At 41.7% G+C, this 19,356-nt stretch overlaps 1 protein-coding gene across 1 annotated transcript in view; it reads left to right on the forward strand.

The window, feature by feature from the left end:
* Positions 1-19,356, forward strand: part of LOC146661558 (uncharacterized) — an 86,645-nt gene that overhangs the window by 11,664 nt on the left and 55,625 nt on the right. The window contains exons 2-18 of the mRNA XM_085418053.1: positions 1,065-1,182; positions 1,295-1,431; positions 1,579-1,698; positions 5,242-5,358; positions 5,608-5,794; positions 5,899-6,064; positions 6,160-6,382; positions 10,064-10,237; positions 12,148-12,225; positions 12,365-12,376; positions 12,500-12,571; positions 13,596-13,649; positions 13,730-13,783; positions 14,481-14,534; positions 14,618-14,671; positions 15,319-15,372; positions 15,707-15,760. Coding sequence (XP_085274179.1) covers positions 1,104-1,182; positions 1,295-1,431; positions 1,579-1,698; positions 5,242-5,358; positions 5,608-5,794; positions 5,899-6,064; positions 6,160-6,382; positions 10,064-10,237; positions 12,148-12,225; positions 12,365-12,376; positions 12,500-12,571; positions 13,596-13,649; positions 13,730-13,783; positions 14,481-14,534; positions 14,618-14,671; positions 15,319-15,372; positions 15,707-15,760 — 1,689 coding nt within the window. The 5' untranslated portion in view covers positions 1,065-1,103. The remainder of the gene's footprint in view (positions 1-1,064; positions 1,183-1,294; positions 1,432-1,578; positions 1,699-5,241; positions 5,359-5,607; positions 5,795-5,898; positions 6,065-6,159; positions 6,383-10,063; positions 10,238-12,147; positions 12,226-12,364; positions 12,377-12,499; positions 12,572-13,595; positions 13,650-13,729; positions 13,784-14,480; positions 14,535-14,617; positions 14,672-15,318; positions 15,373-15,706; positions 15,761-19,356) is intronic.

The following is a 19,356-nucleotide window of genomic DNA, read 5'->3' on the forward strand; positions in this document are numbered from 1 at the left end:
ACTGGTCATGCAACACAGAGCACCTGTATAAAAAAGCCCAAAGCCGACTGTACTTCCTCAGGAGGCTGAGGTCTTTTAACATCTGCAGGAAGCTCCTGAGGATGTTTTACCAGTCAGTGGTTGCTGGAGTACTTTTCTATGCTGTGGTGTGCTGGGGGAGCAGCACAGCAAAGAAGGACTCATCCAGGCTGGAGAAACTGATCAGGAGGGCTAGCTCTGTGGTCGGCATGAAGCTGGACACTCTGGTGACAGTGGCAGAGAAAAGGACACTAAAGAAACTGATGGACATTATGGACAATGCTGGGCATTCTCTGCACACGGCCATAAACAACCAGAAGAGTCTGTTCAGTGACAGGTTGCTTCTCCCCAAGACAAGAACTAACAGACTTAAAAACTCCTTTGTCCCACACGCCATCAGACTGTTTAACTCCTCTCTGGAGGGGAGAGGGAGGGGAAACAGGAGGACAAAGGAGGGGGGAACAACTAAGCTGTAGTGCCTCTTCACCTCACTGTACAATACCTTGTGCAATACTTTTTGTAAATAGTCAACAGTGCAATAGACTCAATACTTGAAATGTGCAATTCACTTGTATTTTTATTTTTTATTCCTATTTATTCTATTTATCCCCTTTGTATATTTTATTTATATTTGTCTCTGTATTTATATATGTGTGTGTGTGTGTATATATATATATAACAGTTCTGTAACTGTAACTTCGGTCATTGCTGTGCTTTTTTTGGAAGTCGAATTTCCCAGAGGAACCCACCCGAGGGATTAATAAAGTTCTATCTTATCTTATCTTATCTTACCTCAGGGAAGCTCATTTACTCCTGTATCTGCTGTCTGATTGCGTCAGAAATCAAAAGTGTCGAGGAACGTTTTAGCACTGATGGCTCAGCTCACAGCTCTGTGCCGTACAGCGTGCTCGTAGAGCTAATACCTCAGCAGGTTTTGGGGGCGTGGTCATAGTTTAGGCCATAATTTAATGGTAATCTGTTCATAGGTGTGAAAGAATGTTTGCCTAATCGTTACGATAAGAAGCTTTCTTTTTGTTTTTATGTAGGTTGGGCTGGCCTGCGGTGCACTGTTCTCCTACAGAGCCATGTTGCTGTGGTCAGTATGGAGTGTAATTTTACTACTGACGACAGTGGATGCTGCAGAGGAGGAAGATGTGAGAGCAGGTACTGATGACATGCACCTTTGGGTGAAAGCAGATCATAAAACTGATCTGTTAAGTCTCCTGAGTGTAATGGCTTCTCTTTAATGACCGTGTATATATCTTTATGTGCACAGGCTGCAGCACGGCTGTCAATGACCTGGTATACATCATTGATGGCTCATGGAGCGTTGGCGTCTCGGACTTTGACACTGCCAAGCAGTGGCTCATCAACATCACCAGCCAGTTTGATATCAGTTCCCACTACACACAGGTAATGCTGCATGCTGTGCATAATGAGAATGATTTGAACAACCTCCAATTTCCTTTCAGATTTACTGCAGTTTTCCTCACTCGAGTTATTTGGTGCATTACACACAACAGAGATCCACTCAGATAAGTTTTGTTGTGTCACCTGTAGGTGGCTGTGATACAATACAGTGACACACCTCGGCTGGAGATTCCTCTTGGGAAACACCAGGGAGTAGCAGAGCTCATCAAGGCCATACGGAGCATCAGCTACCTGGGAGGAAACACACAGGCAGGACCTTTTCTCCTTAAATGTCCTAATTTGCAGAAGAACATATAAAATCATGTATCGTGGGGATGTGTTTAGAATAAACAGATGCAGCAGCATCAACATGTATGTAACACATGCCGATATTTGTATTTCTTGACTTATTCGGTGACTGAATAGAAATGAGCTAACCTGAGGTGAAGGAGAAACTCACAGAGGGGTTGGCAAGTAGCTTTAGCTGCTGCAGGTTGCTTTGGTGTCAATGGGGGAAATCCAAAAAGCGCTTTGTGATTGCTGCAGTCGCCTTAGTTTGCATGGAAGATGCAAACACCTGCTTGCAAACCAGCAACACAAACAGCAGTTTGTCTCCAAACTCTTTGTTACCAACATTTTTCACTTTGAAGGGAAAGTTTCATACTATTTCCGATCGTGGCTCAAAGAGTTGGCAGTTCGTCTTGTAATCGGAAGGTTGCCGGTTCCAGCCCCGGCTCGGACAGTCTCGGTCGTTGTGTCCTTGGGCAAGACACTTCACCTACCGCCTACTGGTGATGGCCAGAGAGGCCGATGGTGCCATATGGCAGCCTCACTTCTGTCAGTCTGTCCCAGAACAGCTGTGGCTACAACTGTAGCTGCCTCCACCAGTGTGTGAATGTAAGAGTGAATGAATAGTGGAACTGTAAAGGGCTTTGAGGGCCCCGAAAAGCGCTATATAAATGCAATCCATTATTATTATTATTATTTCTGTCTTGATGCATTCTCAATCATCCAGGAAAGTAAATCTCAGTCAGCTGAGACTTGGATGAGAGACGAAACGTTTCTCCCACAAAACGCTACGTCCAGATGAACAGAATCAACTTTTGGAGGTTCATATTTCTGCTTCATGTTGCACTCTTCACAGTTCCACACACCCTGAGTGTGTACTTGGTGAGTGGTTACACATCTAACATATTAACCAACCAGACAAACTTACTAGTAACAAAAGCAGTTATGTTTTTCCTGCAGTCACTGTGAAATGAGCTGCAAATAAATGTATTTGCAGCCAAATACACCAGATGACAGCCAGCAGCCCTGACAACCACCTTACCAACTGGTTGGAAATGCACACTTTTCCCTGGTTAATGACCAGACTTTAGGCCTTCATGACTGAGGTACAGCAATTCATTTCACAGTGACTGCTAGCAACTCCCAGTACCCACTCACAACCCACTGGGGAATATTTTTCCCTGTTGATTGATGGTTTCCAGGTGGACACCAGCTGTTCTGTCGGGCTATGTGACAGGGGGCATCACATTATTAATATCCCATTAAATAATCATCATAAAATACAAACATATAACTAGATAATAGATAACTGTCTACTTGTGTATCGGTTAGCACAGGGGAAATGTGATGTGCTAAAACTGTATTGTGATGAACTGTGATTCTTGTGCATTTGTATGTCCACAGTGATAATACTGTGTGACACATGTGCGTTAACTTTGTGTGTTAGGACCATTGCATTTCTACTGTAACTGAATCCCCTCCCTACTCAAAGCCGTCCTACTTCTTCTGTACGATCCTTACGACACGCTCAGTCAGTGCAGTTGTGAGGCAGCCGTCTCCACACACTTGACCTTTGCTTATTGCATGAGCGAAAGGGCAGGCGTTTCTCAGTGCTGCACTGTTTCCATAAGCAGTGAAGCTTTGCTGCCAATGTTATTTTGTTATTACATGTTACACGTTATCATAGCTACGCTGTGAACTTGATCAGTTTTTGTTTTTGCAAACTAATTTAGTAGTTTTAGGAAACAGAACAGAGTATCTCTGCTGTCCAGCTTGTCTGTTATGAAGTATTTTGCAAAACTATGTCTTTAAAGAAGCTTCCCCAACATTGTGCACAGGACATGTAAGCAGAATATTAAGACTTGACATAAATAAAAGGATTAGTAATTTAGATCATTTATATGTAAATAGTAGGGGTGCAACGATACACAAAATTCACGGTTCGGTTCGATACTTTGGTGTCACGGTTCGATATTTTTTCGATACAAAAAAATGTTCATGCTTTTTTAATTTGTCATTTATTAAAATTATAAATATATATTTTAACTCAAAGGTACAGTTTTTAAATTTAATGTTGCTGAAACAACAAAGGGATAAAATAATAAATATATCTGATGGAGAAATCACTCATCTTTGGAAAAGAGAATTTATTACAGAGAAATGGCTCTTTCCAAAATAAAAGCAATACTATCCGCTTCTTCTGGGATATATTCTCAGCAGCATATTAAACATATCAGGTCCCCATAAGGAGAATCATGTGCTAACAGCTGTCTAAATGACTCGGGTAAAGTTTGTAGCATGTGTGCTTGTTGTTTTTGTCTGCTTCCAGTTGTCTTTGCACTAGGATGATGTCGGCGTAAATGTGCAGTCATATTCGTTGTGTTCCCACTAGTGCTGTCAGCGTAAATCTGAAATGACGTTAACGGCAAATCTCCGTTAACGAGCTACCGCGGATCGCCCCATGCGTGGGGCTGGATGGTGTCAACACGTTAACAAACAAACTGCGCTAACGCACTAGTTCCCACCCATGTAATTGAGCATTGCGTGGCACATCCAACATACTGTTTTACTTTTGTCCATGAGCGCTTACCTTCAGGGTCATACGTCACATGAAGACCAAAATAGTTCCAAAGGCCAGATCTGAATGAGGGTGGGGGAGGTTCAATTTGCCATGTTGCAACGAGTTTAGCTTCTGTCTTGCTAGCTTGCGCTGCGCTCGACAGTGCAGCCTAGGCGGAGTAGTCGAACGCAGATCCACTGAGCGCTCAACACAGACAGCATCGCCAGAAGAAAAGTTGATAAAATAAATGAAAAATTTTGTATTGTTCGATACATATGCGTACCGAACCGAAAGCACTGTATCGAACGGTTCAATATCGATACGAGTATCGTTGCACCCCTAGTAAATAGATATAGGAATATAAACAATTACGCAGAAAAAAACTGCACAAGTTATAAGCAACACTGCTTGGTTGTAATAGCAGAGTGGAGAGGGAAGGAATGAAACTTTTGACTCCACTGGAAGCGAAGTTAAACAAAGCATATCAAAAATTATGAAACAATCGGTGGGAAAATGGGTAAAGGATAAATTATTACACAGGTGGCCAGCTCCTACAAACTATTCATGTCAAAGCATAGTGAAGGAACAAAACAGACTTTACTCCTATGATGCAACCTTTAAAGCGTCACATAAAAGCAGACTGCACATTTAGGCATGTTCACTGGTGCCACTTGCCAACACTGCATCTGCAGCAGGATGACCACACAACACGGCCACAAGCATGGTCACCAAACAGACTTGCACATGCATCCCTGTAAATTCTGCAGCTGTAATACTCAACTTTTGCATTTCCAAAGACCTCTGTTAAAATGTCTATGCTTGACTGGGAATGGCTAGTGGTTTCATTGAGTAGTCTTTAACATGTTCACTTGGCAGATCAGTCAGGGACACAAATAACCTTTGGGGTTGTGTAAGGTCTGGTGTCTGGTGTAAAATTATTTTTTTTAATTCACTTCTTTTTGTAGACTGGCAGGGCCATCAAGTTTGCAGTGGACCACGTGTTTGCCTCCTCCCAGCGGGGCAATCTGGTCAAGAACCGCATCGCTGTGGTGGTTACAGATGGCAAGTCACAGGATGATGTGGTGAGTGGTCCTTTGCCTCATGGGTAAAACCACGTCAGTGTTTTTGGGTGGCCTTTAATAACAGAGGCAACATAAAAGAAGTATCAACATGGAAAGAAACTTCGGCATAGAAAAGCCACACTGTGAGGTTTTAATACTCTAGCTAACCAGTACTTACCCCCTAACCCTAACTGTAACCGAGACCCTAGCACTTCTTCCCCAGACCTGGGAAAACAATTTAAACCAAAAGATAACCTTTTATATCTGTAGGTTGACGCCAGCATGGAGGCTCGAGCACAGAGTATTACTGTATTTGCTGTGGGAGTTGGCACTGAGATCACCACTTCAGAGCTGATCTCCATTGCCAATAAACCTTCATCTACCTATGTCCTGTATGCTGAAGATTACACCACCATCGATCGTATTCGAGACTCCATGGAGCAGAAGCTTTGTGAAGGTCAGAAAACTCAAGTGTATCTACAAAAGCACAAATTAGAGTGTTGCCAAATATCATATAGCTGAATGACCACTTGACTGAATGAATCACCCTGGTGCTTCCAGAGTCTGTTTGTCCCACACGAATCCCAGTGGCATCCCGTGATGAGAAAGGCTTCGAGCTGATGGTGGGCATGAACATTCAGACCAAGGCAAAGAAGATCCCTGGCTCTTTAGTTTCTGAGACTGCCTATGCTCTTGCTGCCTCCACAGACATTACTGAGAACACCAGGTAACATGCTATCGCTATCATTACATTCATTCTAAACAGCTTTTGGGCTTTGGTCGACAGCTATTTACATTTTTCATTCTTAATCTTTAAACTAGGGAGATTTTCCCAGAAGGCCTTCCTCCATCGTACGTGTTTGTGTCCACTCTACGTCTGAAAGGGATCTCTAGCAAGCTGTCCTTTGACCTTTGGAGGGTGCTGTCAAAGGATAAGGCGATTCAAGCTGCAGTAACACTGAGCGGAAAAGACAAAACTGTTACCTTCACCACCACCAGTACGACAGAGAAAGAGCAGAAAGCTGTCTTTAAAACAGGCTTTCAGGTTGGTGTTAGGATTGAGTGTCCATAGAGACCAATGATACCCCCTTGGCTTCAGGATAAAGCTACAACAACAAAAACAAGTACCGTATTTTTCAGACCATAAGGCGCATTAAGCGAAACAAAACAGTCAGATAAGTCAAACTTTACTCAACTCATTCTTCTTGCTTCCTCCACTTACGTACCATTGATTCATTAATGTTGAATCCTCTGCAGCTGCTCTATTCCAATGTTGTTGCAGTACATTAATGACTAACCTCGTATTGTGGATGGATTATCTCAGTTGTTCTCCTGACTGAAGTTTGGTCCGTTTACAGCATCCTGCGATTGCATTTGTCCCTAACCATTAGGAACCCTCACGTTAACTTTTATCGAGGGGAAAAGTATTAGCATTCATCCTCCAGCTTCACTGTGCTAATGTTATGCTAACATAGCTGTGTCGCTAGCGATCATATTGCACATCATTATATACCAGCTAGCCAAACTTCAGTAACCCTACAAACGTCACTGCTGTTTAGTTTTCTGTCTTCATTTATGTTGGAAGTGGTAGCAGAGCTGTACGTTTGAATTTTTGCAGAAATCTCTCAGTCAGAACATGCTATATCATGCTTAAGTGGAAACTAGCGAGCTAGCCTCCTGCTAACTTCTAATTCTGTTAAATTTAATAAATTCTGTTTTCATGGATGTCTGGATGTTAAACTTAATTGTTACACCTGGTAAAGCAGCAGCAGCAAAAAGAATTTAGACAGTTTTTAACAGCCAGTGATGCCGCAGTGATCATTTGACTTTGGGACCTGAAGTTAACAGTTTAGGACCTAGATTTCTCCGCGGTAGCCGTAATGCTCCAACAATCCATCAAGTGGTGAGGCTAGTTTACCAAACTCCTACTAAAACATTTGTCAAATTTTTGAGCGCTGTGTACCACATAAAATCGGTTCGTTGGTAAGCACAACCAGAATTCATACATAAAGCGCACTGTCGATTTTTGAGAAAATTAAAGGATTTTAACTCATTCACTGCCAGCCATTGGCAGTGAATGAGTTAAACCCATTGACTCATTCACTGCAATTGACGGCTATAGACGTCAATGGCAGTGAATGAGTTAAGTGTGCCTTATAGTGCGGAAAATACGGTACAGTTTTATTCTTTATGTTTTGATTTTAGAGATGCAAACTCAACCAGTTTCTCTAACCATACCGAAGCTAAAAATAAACCATAGGATTTTATGCAAAAGAAGACTAACAGCTGTACTGTTCATCTGGCCACTGAGTTTGACAGATTGAATAAAAAGAATAGCTTTTCCATGTTGCATATACAGTGAATATTTTAAAGTAGTAGTTTACCTTGATTTGGTTCAGAAAAAGTAAAAGTAAATCAGTACCTCAGTACATAAAACGTAATAAAACAACACTTATTGCAATAACAGTGTCTCCACTCTGCTCTCTAGAAGTAAAACATTTGTTGATGCTGCTTTAATAAGTGTGGCTAAAGCAGCAGACTGAACTAGAATTGGTATTAATATATATATATATATATATATATATATATATATATATATATATAAAAAAACACCCAGCACGCCCCTGCGGGCGGTTTATCCTTCAAGCTCGGGTCTTCTACCAGAGGCCTGGGAGCTTGAGGGTCCTGCGCAGTATCTTAGCTGTTCCCAGGACTGCGCTCTTCTGGACAGAGATCTCCGATGTTGTTCCCGGGATCTGCTGGAGCCACTCGCCTAGCTTGGGAGTCACCGCACCTAGTGCTCCGATTACCACGGGGACCACCGTTACCTTCACCCTCCACATCCTCTCGAGCTCTTCTCTGAGCCCTTGGTATTTCTCCAGCTTCTCGTGTTCCTTCTTCCTGATATTGCTGTCATTCGGAACCGCTACATCGATCACTACGGCCGTCTTCTTCTGTTTGTCTACCACCACTATGTCCGGTTGGTTAGCCACCACCATTTTGTCCACTTGGTTATGGCGTTCCATGTATGCCTTGCCTGCTAGCATCTTGCACCCTGCTGTTATGTGCTGGATTGTCTCTGGGGCATCTTTACACAGCCTGCACCTGGGGTCTTGCCTGGTGTGATAGACCCCAGCCTCTATGGATCTTGTACTCAGAGCTTGTTCTTGTGCTGCCATGATTAGTGCCTCTGTGCTGTCTTTCAGTCCAGCTTTGTCCAGCCACTGGTAGGATTTCTGGATATCAGCCACCTCCTCTATCTGCCGGTGGTACATACCGTGCAGGGGCCTGTCCTTCCATGATGGTTCCTCGTCTCCCTCCTCTTTCTTGGGTTTCTGCTGCCTGAGGTATTCACTGAGCACTCGGTCAGTTGGGGCCATCTTCCCAATGTATTCTTGGATGTTCCTTGTCTCATCCTGGACTGTGGTGCTGACACTCACCAGTCCCCGGCCCCCTTCCTTCCGCTTAGCGTACAGCCTCAGGGTGCTGGACTTGGGGTGAAACCCTCGATGCATGGTAAGGAGCTTTCTTGTCTTTATGTCAGTGGCTTCTATCTCCTCCTTTGGCCAGCCTATTACCCCAGCAGGGTACCTGATCACGGGCAGGGCGTACGTGTTGATGGCCCGGATCTTGTTCTTACCATTCAGCTGACTCCTCAGGACTTGCCTGACCCTCTGCAGGTACTTGGTGGTTGCAGCTTTTCTAGCGGCCTCTTCATGGCTCCCATTCGCCTGCGGGATCCCCAAGTACTTGTAACTGTCCTCTATGTCTGCAATGACCCGAGATTATATATATATATATATATATATATATATATATATATATATATATATATATATATATATATATATATATATGAGTAAGTGTCATAAAATGATTAATCTGAATGTGAGAAACATAAACATCTAAGCAGGATGTAAGAAGTGTAGTTTGCTGTACTGCCTTGAAAGGACTCATTGTGCTATTAGAGCATCTCCACCTACCTCAGCTTTCTCTTCATATTAGTGAATGAGTCTTGGCAGCTATTTAAACATCACTCCACATTTACTTCAGTGGAACCAGAGAAGATGCAATGTGATGCCAGGAGAAGCCCAAAGAAATTGTTTCCTACTCTAAACCACTGTATTTTCCTGGTGGAAACCATTTATTGGATGTGTAGAACTTGGAGCGCATGTCTCTATTTCCGAGGCAGTTCTGGGTAATAATCGCCAGGTTCAGTCTAAGAAGCACCCACCACCCTCCGTCCTTAGACGCAATGTTCAATGTGTAGGCCTGAACAGGGTTGTAATTATATTGAATTTGTGTTTGCATATGTTTGATTTGGTTTGATGTGGCACGAGCTAGGAGCTTGTGATTTGTCCTTTCAAAAGTGACTCTCAGCCCCAATGGAACAATCGCTGCTCTGTCTCTCTCTCTGCCTATGGCCTGAAAAGTCCTCGGTCTTAGTACCTGGTGTGTCAGAACTATTTGCAGAGCATTTAGGGAACACACGTTTTTGGTCTTGCCCACAAAATTATATTTAATGAAATGCATGAACACAGTTAAGGCTGGCAACAGAAACAGAAGACTGACTGAAAGAAGAACTGTAAGGTTAATAATTGTTTTCACATCCAGTTTTACTCATGAATGAAAGCTTGACCAAAAACGTGCTTTAAACTCTTAATTAAAGCATCTTTTTGTTCTGACAAAAGGCATTTTTTCATGAAATTTATATCATCTCTCTCAGACTCTTTATGATGGAAAATGGCATCAGATTAAAGTACTAGTGAGGCATCGCCAGGTCACCGGTTTCCTTGACGACCAGCGCATCCAGGAACTAATGCTGAAACCGGTGGAGCCAATTTACATCAATGGGGAAACGCAGGTGTCTAAGAGGCGAGGAACAGACATCACTGTACCTGTGAGTAACACATGTAATTACACTGGAGCTTTGAGCCCTGACGCTGATCTTTTACTTGATTTGATTTGAGGAGATTGGAGTGTTTTTATATGCAGAAAGAGTTTAGATCATTGGCATGTTTAGCTTACTTTCTGATGATCCTTTTTGTTAAAGCAATACGTTATTTCAGTCCAGTACATTCATTCTGGGAGCTACACCACACCTGACCAAATATAGTATAGGAAATGCTTCTGGTAAGAAATTAGCCATGATAATCATCCATCAACTTCCTGTCACTTACCTGAGTTGCAGAGGCAGGAGCCTAAGCAGAATATTTAGATGTCCCCATCCCAGGCTACTTCCTCCAGCTCTTTTAGAAGGATAGTGAGATGTTCCTGAGCAACCATGCTTTGGAAAAGCTATTCCAGAAGCTTAATGGTTTACATTCCCAAACCAGTTCTGATGTGTTTCTGGGATCACTGTCCTGGTGGAACATCCACTCGTGTCCTGGGTTTAACCATCTGTGGTGAATTTGGTGAATTTTGAGGTAGCTTCTTGTTTTCATTGTTCTGTCCACTTTGTGCAGTGTACTGTAGCACTGGGAGCTAAACAGCTCCAGAGCATCATAGCTGGTGCAATGTTCTTGGGAAAGCTCCCCTTTATTTCTCCAGACATATCTCTTGTCAAATAGCTCAATCTTTGTCTTGTCTGACCATAAAACTTTCCCAGAAATCATTTGGCTTGTCCATGTGGACGCCCACTGTGAACAGTGACACTGATGCTGCAGCAGTTTCCAGTTCATGGCAACCCTAAGCCTGGGTGGTTCCTGGATTTTCTAAGCAATTTCCTATTATTTTAGGGTGACATCTGGGTATCCTTCCAAAAAAAGGAAATCTGCCGTAGAAATGGCTCCAAGAGTCCCTCCCAGTCTATAGTGTATAAAGCTACAGATTTCCTTTTCAGACTTTCTGTGACTTCTTGCACATGATCAATTTTTAAGTATTGGTCATTCAAACGAGCCAAACGAATTCTGTTTTATGCTGGCACAGACAAACTACCAGTCATAGTTAATCATGATCATCAGTGGGAAGTTAATAGGCCTTGTCAAGTTAAAATGTATTGCAGAACCTTCAAAACCACTTCCTAAAATATTTTCAAGGAGATGTATGTATATATTTAAGCCTGTATGTAAATAAATTAAAATTGCACAACCAATGCTTTTTATTTAAGTAACTTAGGATGTATGCTGTATAATCATTCCACCCTGGAAAAAGAACACTTCAAAGAAAGCCCAAAACAGGACAGCCATGCCCATGATGAGTGTATGTAAACCTCTGACCACAACTGTATATGACAACCAGACCTTTGAGTCTACAGGAGGGGAGGACTGTTAGCTGGCAGAGCACTATTTTACCTGAGCAAGAGCCCAAAATACTGGTGCTCATCCAATCAGAGCAGCAACACATCCCCAACCTGCGGAAGACAATCCACGCTTTCACTCATTTTGCCATGACTGATATGAGCATTCACTGCTTCAACGCTTTATATACAAAAAGAAATATGGAAAGCATAATTGGACCCCTTTAAAATGTTGCCAGTAGGTTGGATATATTTTGTTTAATATGCTTGACTGTCCAGAGAATGATATTCTGCATAAATGATCCTACAATTATTATTATAGTTTGCAAGGTGTTACAATCATTAGGATACCATGCAACATTTGTTTTGTTTTTAACACACGGCTATTGCATGTATGGATGTAGATATCATTACTATTATCATATGAAGCGCAGTTTGCAACATTTGTAACATTTACATGTTGCAAAATCAGCCTTCAAAGCATCGTGTCACGCATCAAAGATGACACTAGTTTCTGTTTTTACAAAAAGCATGTTTGAAATAATCAGATCGTCCATGTTGTTTCGATTCAGGTGGAGATTCAGAAGCTGCGTCTCTACTGTGATCCCCATCAGAGCGAGAGGGAAACAGCTTGTGAAATCTACTCCGTCGTAAGATCTCTGCTCTCACTCTCTCTTCGTTTCCACTTCAAAGGCTTTGTACTTGAAAGGCTGTGTATGGCTGCGTGTATGAGCCTGCGATGACGATAACCATTATGTTTTCTCTTGTCTTGTCTCTCCTGATACGCAGGATGATGAAAGGGTAAGGGTGAATTCACACATATTTAATCTGAGGTCGCTAATAAAAGTTTCACCACTGAGGTGTTGTCAGGGTAATCCGTTTGTGACCCACTCTGTTAATTTAATTGTGTATGTGTATCTTCAGTGCCCTCTGAATAGAAGTGCCACAGTGGAAGAAGAAGACTGCGATTGTGTAGTCGGCCCACCAGGACCCACGGTAACACACACATAAAGACCTACATTTGATAGATTACATGTCTGTTTCCTTTCCTATGGTTTTAACACCAGGCTCTGATGTCTGCAAGATCCCTGCTGCTCAACAAAGAGTGTGCTGATGAGTGTGATCCATCATCATTCTCATTTAACAGCTTGGTTATTCTTTGATTTTGATGTTCACATATAGAATGTGCTGCTAGTTTACACAACATTCTTTGTTGCTTTTTTGGATGCAATAATAATCAGTTCTTTACTGTATCATTATATTGGAGGTCATTACACACCCATCTAAAATGGTATATGCTACATAGAGACCACAACAGGGCAATTGGAAACTAGGAAACTGCTAGTTTATTTGATGTGGATTTGGAGCCTCATTCAAAAAACATACATATCAAGACTTGACTCCTCTACTAATTACCTCTAATGATGTGTGGTTGTGATGAAGCCCAGTTAATGAGTCACAATAGTATTTGTTTGGTAAGGAAAGTGCTGGAAAGTGTCCACGATGTAGACAGCAGTGCACGCCTAAATTGCATCTCTTGCAAACTTGTTATGTTTCCTGAAAAGTCACCATCGTGTCTGCAGCCAAAGCCATGTACAGTCACGTTAGGAACATTAAGGTTTCTGATTTACAAGGATTTGAAAAATGAATTCTTCCTAGAATTCATGAAAGATATTTGCAGCCAAAAGATCCCTGGTTCAAGTCGCACCGTTTCAGGGGGTCATGAGCCGGTGAACTCCCAGTGCCAGTCCAAAACCCAGATGGGACGCTCGCATCAGGAAACCACTCGGTGTAAAATCATACCTGTGATTCCATCACTGTGGTGGAGCGTCTGAAAGTACTTTCCATTAAATGTTATGGGATCAGTTGTTCCAAATTTGAAGGCAGTTCATTGTCATATTCTGGGACGGTTGAAGCGATGGGCAGCCACAGCCTTGGTATTCATAGAGCCAATAGCATAGCTGCTGTTGTGTCTTAATGTAAGAAGAAAGTTTCTGATTAGAATATTTTTATATTACAGGGTTCACCAGGTGAGAAAGGGACACATGGGCCACGAGGGCCTGAAGGCAAGCCTGTAAGTACGGATATCTTTGGACGTTTTTCATTCTGTTTTATCTTTGGATGCATGTTTGAACATGATGCAATTGTTCTCAGGGTAAAGAAGGAAAACCTGGTGATCCTGGCCCCCAGGGGTTTCCAGGGATGAAGGTATAAGGAAACACCACGATAATACCTTTGAATAGACGCATTTCACTTCTCTGTTTCTGTGTGAGTTGTACAGAGCTGCATGTCCTCAAAGAGTTACTCCTCCCTGTATTATTCACCCACCCGCATCCTTTATAGCACATTATATATCAATTTGGTTGTCTTTCCCTTTGATTAATAATAATAACAATAATAATAATACAACATTATTATTATTATTATTATTATTATGTCTGACACAAGGAAGAAAACTGCACTTTACATAAAGCATTGGTGGCTATAAGACAGAAACGTTTCTGGAGACTCATCGATTCGCTGTTGGCTTTAACTCGCTTTTTAAGTCTGTGTTTCACCAGCAAATTAATATTTGCGTGATGAGGAGTTCAATGCAGAGCGATAATTATTGTGTACCCAAGAATGTACACACAACAGCCACAATTTCAAAAATTAACATGTGGTGACTGTCATGGATGATCTGGAGGAAAGTCTTTCTGCATGCCTTTGTTCATAAAGGACGTCTGAAATAGTGACATCACACATGTTTGTTCAGATGTGATCAAACTATAAGCCTAACAAGTTATGTCTTTGAATATCCTGCAAATGTATTAAGTTTTAAATGTATTATAGAAAACAGGCAGATCAAAATACTTTATGCTGTTTATTTCGGTGAACACTTTTCTGACCTGTCTTCCCTCTGCAGGGTGAAGCAGGTCCGACAGGAGCAAGGGGAGCACCTGGTCCTAAAGGTGCAAAGGTAAGTGTTAGAAAACCAGGAGCATTCGTGTGTGTTCTTATTCACACTGGTTGTTTTATAGACAGTTCTTCAATGTGTTGCAGGGAGACAGAGGCGAGCCAGGCTTAACAGGAGAACCAGGTCTCCCAGGACCTAAGGTAAGACTGGGAGAGCAACAGTCCCACGGACGTTTTGAATGATATATATTATAGATATATTTCTGCAGCTCTCTCTCGTTCATTGTGTCTTGGCCACTTTTTCTGTTTTAGTGCTGCTTTGTGTCGCTGTACTGCAAGGCACAAGAAGCCACTGATGCTTTACAATATTTTAGACAACTTAATGATTTGTATAACAAATTGTTAAAAACAAAATGAATTGTTAAAAAATAACGTTTGAAATTAGAAGCATTTGTTTTCCTTTTTTTCCCCACAGCTAATCTTATAACATTGTACATGCTGCTGTAGCAAATAAAAACAAAATCTTTCTGCATGATTCTTAAATTCACTCTTAAATCTCCTAAATTGTAAGAAATAAATGTTCGAAAAAGTTCAGGTTCAAGACACGAGTCTTTAAATGCTGCCACATTTAGCACGGACATTTAAAACATTCACCATGATCATCCTGTTGAATTTAATTTGTTTCTAACAAATTTTCCTGCACAATAACAAAACTTTGCTGTTAATGTGAGTTTGAAACTCTAGAGAAACATTTTCTATGTCAACCAACAGAATTAAAATTAAAAGATGGTGAAGTTATTATTTAAAAGTGATCACATTTGAATGTTAGCAACATTCTTCATGTGCAGGGTCTCCCTGGTGAGAGAGGAGAGCCAGGACCTCCAGGAGAAGCTGGGCCGATGGTAAGCTCTAGAGGGAGTTAGCTGATGCTCATAGGATGCTAAACCTTTCAAATGTAGGGCTCTGTCTGATGTCACGAGATCATCAGATTATTCCAAAACACTCGATAAGAAAGCTATGATAAGTTAAAAGCAGTTTAAACACGGCAAGCAAAAGTATTTCAAAATGTAACAAATCAAAAATATCTTGAATGTGTTTATATGATATTATTTCTTCTCCTAATTGAACAGTAGTGAAGAGACGAGTTTGCTTGTGGATGGGATTTCTTCCACCTTCTGTACCATTTCCAGGACCCTGTTGTTTCATATTGCCTCACAGAATTTTTCATCCTCCTAGGGGGAGCCTGGAGCTCCAGGCCGTGTCGGACTGGTTGGCGCGCTGGGACCAAAGGTCAGTGCAGACTGTAGTTTCTGAGACATCAAGTCCGCTTCACGTTGCAAACATTGCACTCTGTGATTGTCAACATCTCGTGCCAACACTATAGAGAATATTTCTGTTACAATTAACATGTGTGCTGCTGTTAACAGCTGCCAGTGTTTCTGTAAGCTGTCTGAACAGCTCGATTTGATTTGACCACAGTGGCATTTGTGGTCCAGCATCTGTCTGCAGCTTCATCACAAAAGTGTTGGGAAGCACCACACTCTGCATACAGGACAGTTTGTTTGGCAAAGCAGTGGTTTTGTAGAACGAACCTCCTTTAAGCTGATCTTACAAAGCTGCACGTTTGTCTTTATGGATATTCATACTGAAACTGAAGGCAATGAATGCCAGCAAGTGGCTGCCATTTACTTTATGTGACAGTTCAGACGCTGACTGATAGCAGAACTGAGCAGGACATTAAATGTTAAAAACATTTCCGACCTCTGTGTAAGCTGCCCTCGTTTAAACTTTGCAATAGTACCAGTGCATCTCAAAGACATTTAAATATTGTGAAATGTTTTTTCATAATTCATTTAACAAAGGTAACGATGACAATTACACTCTGAGTACTTTTTTGGGACTCCTTTATCACAAATGACTCTTTCAGTGTGCCGTGGCCTGGAGACAGTCAGCCTGTGTCGCTGCTGAGCGGTTACTTTATAGCCTCACTGAGCTTTGCTGTATTTGTAGCCCAGGTCTTTCTCATCTTCCTCTTGACACATTTTAACAGAAATCAGAAATTTAAATGTAAACATGTTTATTTGCTATATGTGTAATAACATTTATGATGTCATTAATTGCACATTGATAAAACTAATGTTAGTGTGGAGTTTAGCTAGCTAGCTGTAACTTGGCTATGTAGCATAAGTGATTGTAAGATTAGGTGACAGCATTACTACAGTAGTAGCAGACGGTGGGCTAGCCTTTTCATTTCATGAATGATCCTGTTCTGTCAAGGAATTAGATTTAAGAGTTGAATGTGGATAATGTACCACAGCTAAATTTGAATTAGAATTTAAGCTTGTATAGACGAGATCATAAAACAACTGAGAAGCGCAAACATATTAAACAAAAGAAGACTTTAAAGCAGCTTTATTGTCTTAGCGTAAGTTAATGCAAAGCATGCTGTGGTCTCAGACTTGAAAAAACCTAAAAGGTTTTAAAACTGCAAAGTTGGCAGAAAGACATAAAGATATTCAACTTCCTACTTACTTTTTTGTCTTCTGGAAAGCGAAATAGTTTATAAAGATCCATCTGGGTGGGATAAATATTTTATATGGGAGGCAGGGAATAAGATACTCCCTGTGCTCCCTGGTAATTTTAAACTTTACTGATAGATATGTACATTTGACAGGACAAACAAATAAAGGTAAACTCTTATATAAAAAACTAAAAAAGGACATTAGGCCCCACCTAAGACTCAGCACATTTACAAGTTTTCTTTAGCGGCCTAGAAAAGTAATCCAGCGACAGTCGTCCATAAATCCATGGGCTGCATTAGAGAGGATCTGCTAATAGCTATTTCAGCATGCTCCTAATGGGAGTAATTTGACCAAATGGAAGCTCATGCAGGGTAAAAATAAAGGGCCATAAAGAAAGAAATACCTGTAACTTAAAAAGTCCATGAATTAATTTTGTAAACAAATCTCTTTGACAGATTTTATTTCTCGCTGCTCTGATATGAGTCATAGAGTCGGGCTGCATGTTGTTATAATCTTATCCACCACCATTTCTGTCAGTTAATTAACACTAGTAGTGGGCTACAGCCACACACTACATGGGATGTTCTCCTGTGGCAAGCTGGCTGTGGCTAAATGAAAGAGCAAATGCACACATCTGCAAGCGTGTGTCCACACCCACCAGCTACAAGTGTGCACACTGCTATTTTGAGTTTTCTCTGAACTCCACGCTGACTCTCGGCCACTCTGCTCAGTAATTTGGGCCTGTTCCTGCTATCACAACAAACTACTTTCTCCAAGGATCTGGAAGTGTTCTCTACCAAGTGGAGGATGCTGGTACACATTTGGTGTCCATGTGTGGGAACATGTGGCTGCTACTGTCTCCAGAGCACTCCCTGTGGAACGTATCCGCATTTTTGGTCATCTGGTCATGAAGGCACACGTTAACTAGCTTAATTTAGCATCAGACTAGAAGCAGTCTCTGCAATCTGTCCAGCATCAAGGTGATTGTTGAACAATTACTTAATAAACAATAAACAATTACTTTGTAAGTGCACACATTTCCAGCTGTGCATCATTACCAGAGACCAGGCTGTTAGATAGGAATTAAATAAAGGAAAACAGGATGTAAATATGACTAGATAGTAATGGCCCTTTAAATCCATATGCTATTTTCTAATAACATCTACTAGGTGACATTAGGACCATTAGGAGAAGGATTATGGTGGTAGTAGTCTTGTGCTAAACGAGCAGCGTTTCAGGAATGATAACGTCTTCCCTTTCAAACAGAGTTTACTGCATGCACTTTGATCTTAGAGCTCTTCTATTAAGATTTCCATTTGTGTCTGACAAACATGTTTACATTCCATATGAAGGACAGATGGGAACATTACCCGACCCTAAAGAGATTAAGTATCAAATTCAAATTCAAATTTTATTTGTCACACACACACAACCATACACAGTATGACATGGGGGTGAAATGCTTGTAGCTGTACAATGCCCGACCATTAAATGACAGAAGAAAAGTTTTACAATATTTACAATTTACAGTTTACTACAAAATTTACAAATTAACTTAGGAATTTACAGTAAAGAATGTGCAAATAGCAGAAGAGATTATAAAGATAAGGATTATAAATTATAGGAATTATAGGATTGTGTGGTGGTGCGTGTGGTGACGTGTGTGAGAGTCCAGTCTTATAGTGACGTGTTTGGGAGAGTCCAGTCCTACACCTGGTTCAGGCCCCGAATAGCCTGGGGGAAGAAGCTCCTCCTCATTCTCTCTGTTTTGGCCTTAAGGGAGCGGAGGCGCTTCCCAGACCTCAACAGTGAGAAGAGTCCATTGTTGGGATGGGAGAGGTCCATCATAATCTTCCTAGCTTTGGACTTGCACCGCTTGGTGTAGATGGACAGCAGGTCAGGGAGCTCTGATTGAATGATGCGTTCGGCTGAGCGCACCACCCTTTGCAGATCTCGTCTGTCCTGCTTGGTGCTGTTCCCAAACCAGGTGCAGATGTTTGCCGTCAGGACGCTCTCGATAGTGCAGGAGTAGAAGTTCTTGAGCACCTTCAGTGGCAGATGGAAGTCTCTAAGTCTTCTGAGGAAGAAGAGACGCTGACGGGCTTTCTTAACCAGGGTGTTGATGTGACAGGACCATGACAGGTCCTGAGTGATGTGGACACCCAGGTATCGGAAACTGTCCACTCTCTCCACTGGCGTGCCACTGATGATGAGGGGTTTGTAATTCCTCGCCTGCTTTGTAGTGAAGTCCACGATCAGCTCCTTAGTCTTGCTGATGTTTAGGAGGAGGTTATTCTCCTGGCACCAGGTCTCCAGGTTCCTAATCTCCTTCAGGTAGGCCGCCTCGATGTTGTCGGAGATCAG

The sequence above is a fragment of the Rhamphochromis longiceps genome, linkage group LG9 (assembly GCF_057381845.1).
Source record: "Rhamphochromis longiceps isolate RC_006_pf linkage group LG9, R_longiceps_female_GT1.1, whole genome shotgun sequence".
NCBI classification, from domain to species: Eukaryota; Metazoa; Chordata; class Actinopteri; order Cichliformes; family Cichlidae; genus Rhamphochromis; species Rhamphochromis longiceps.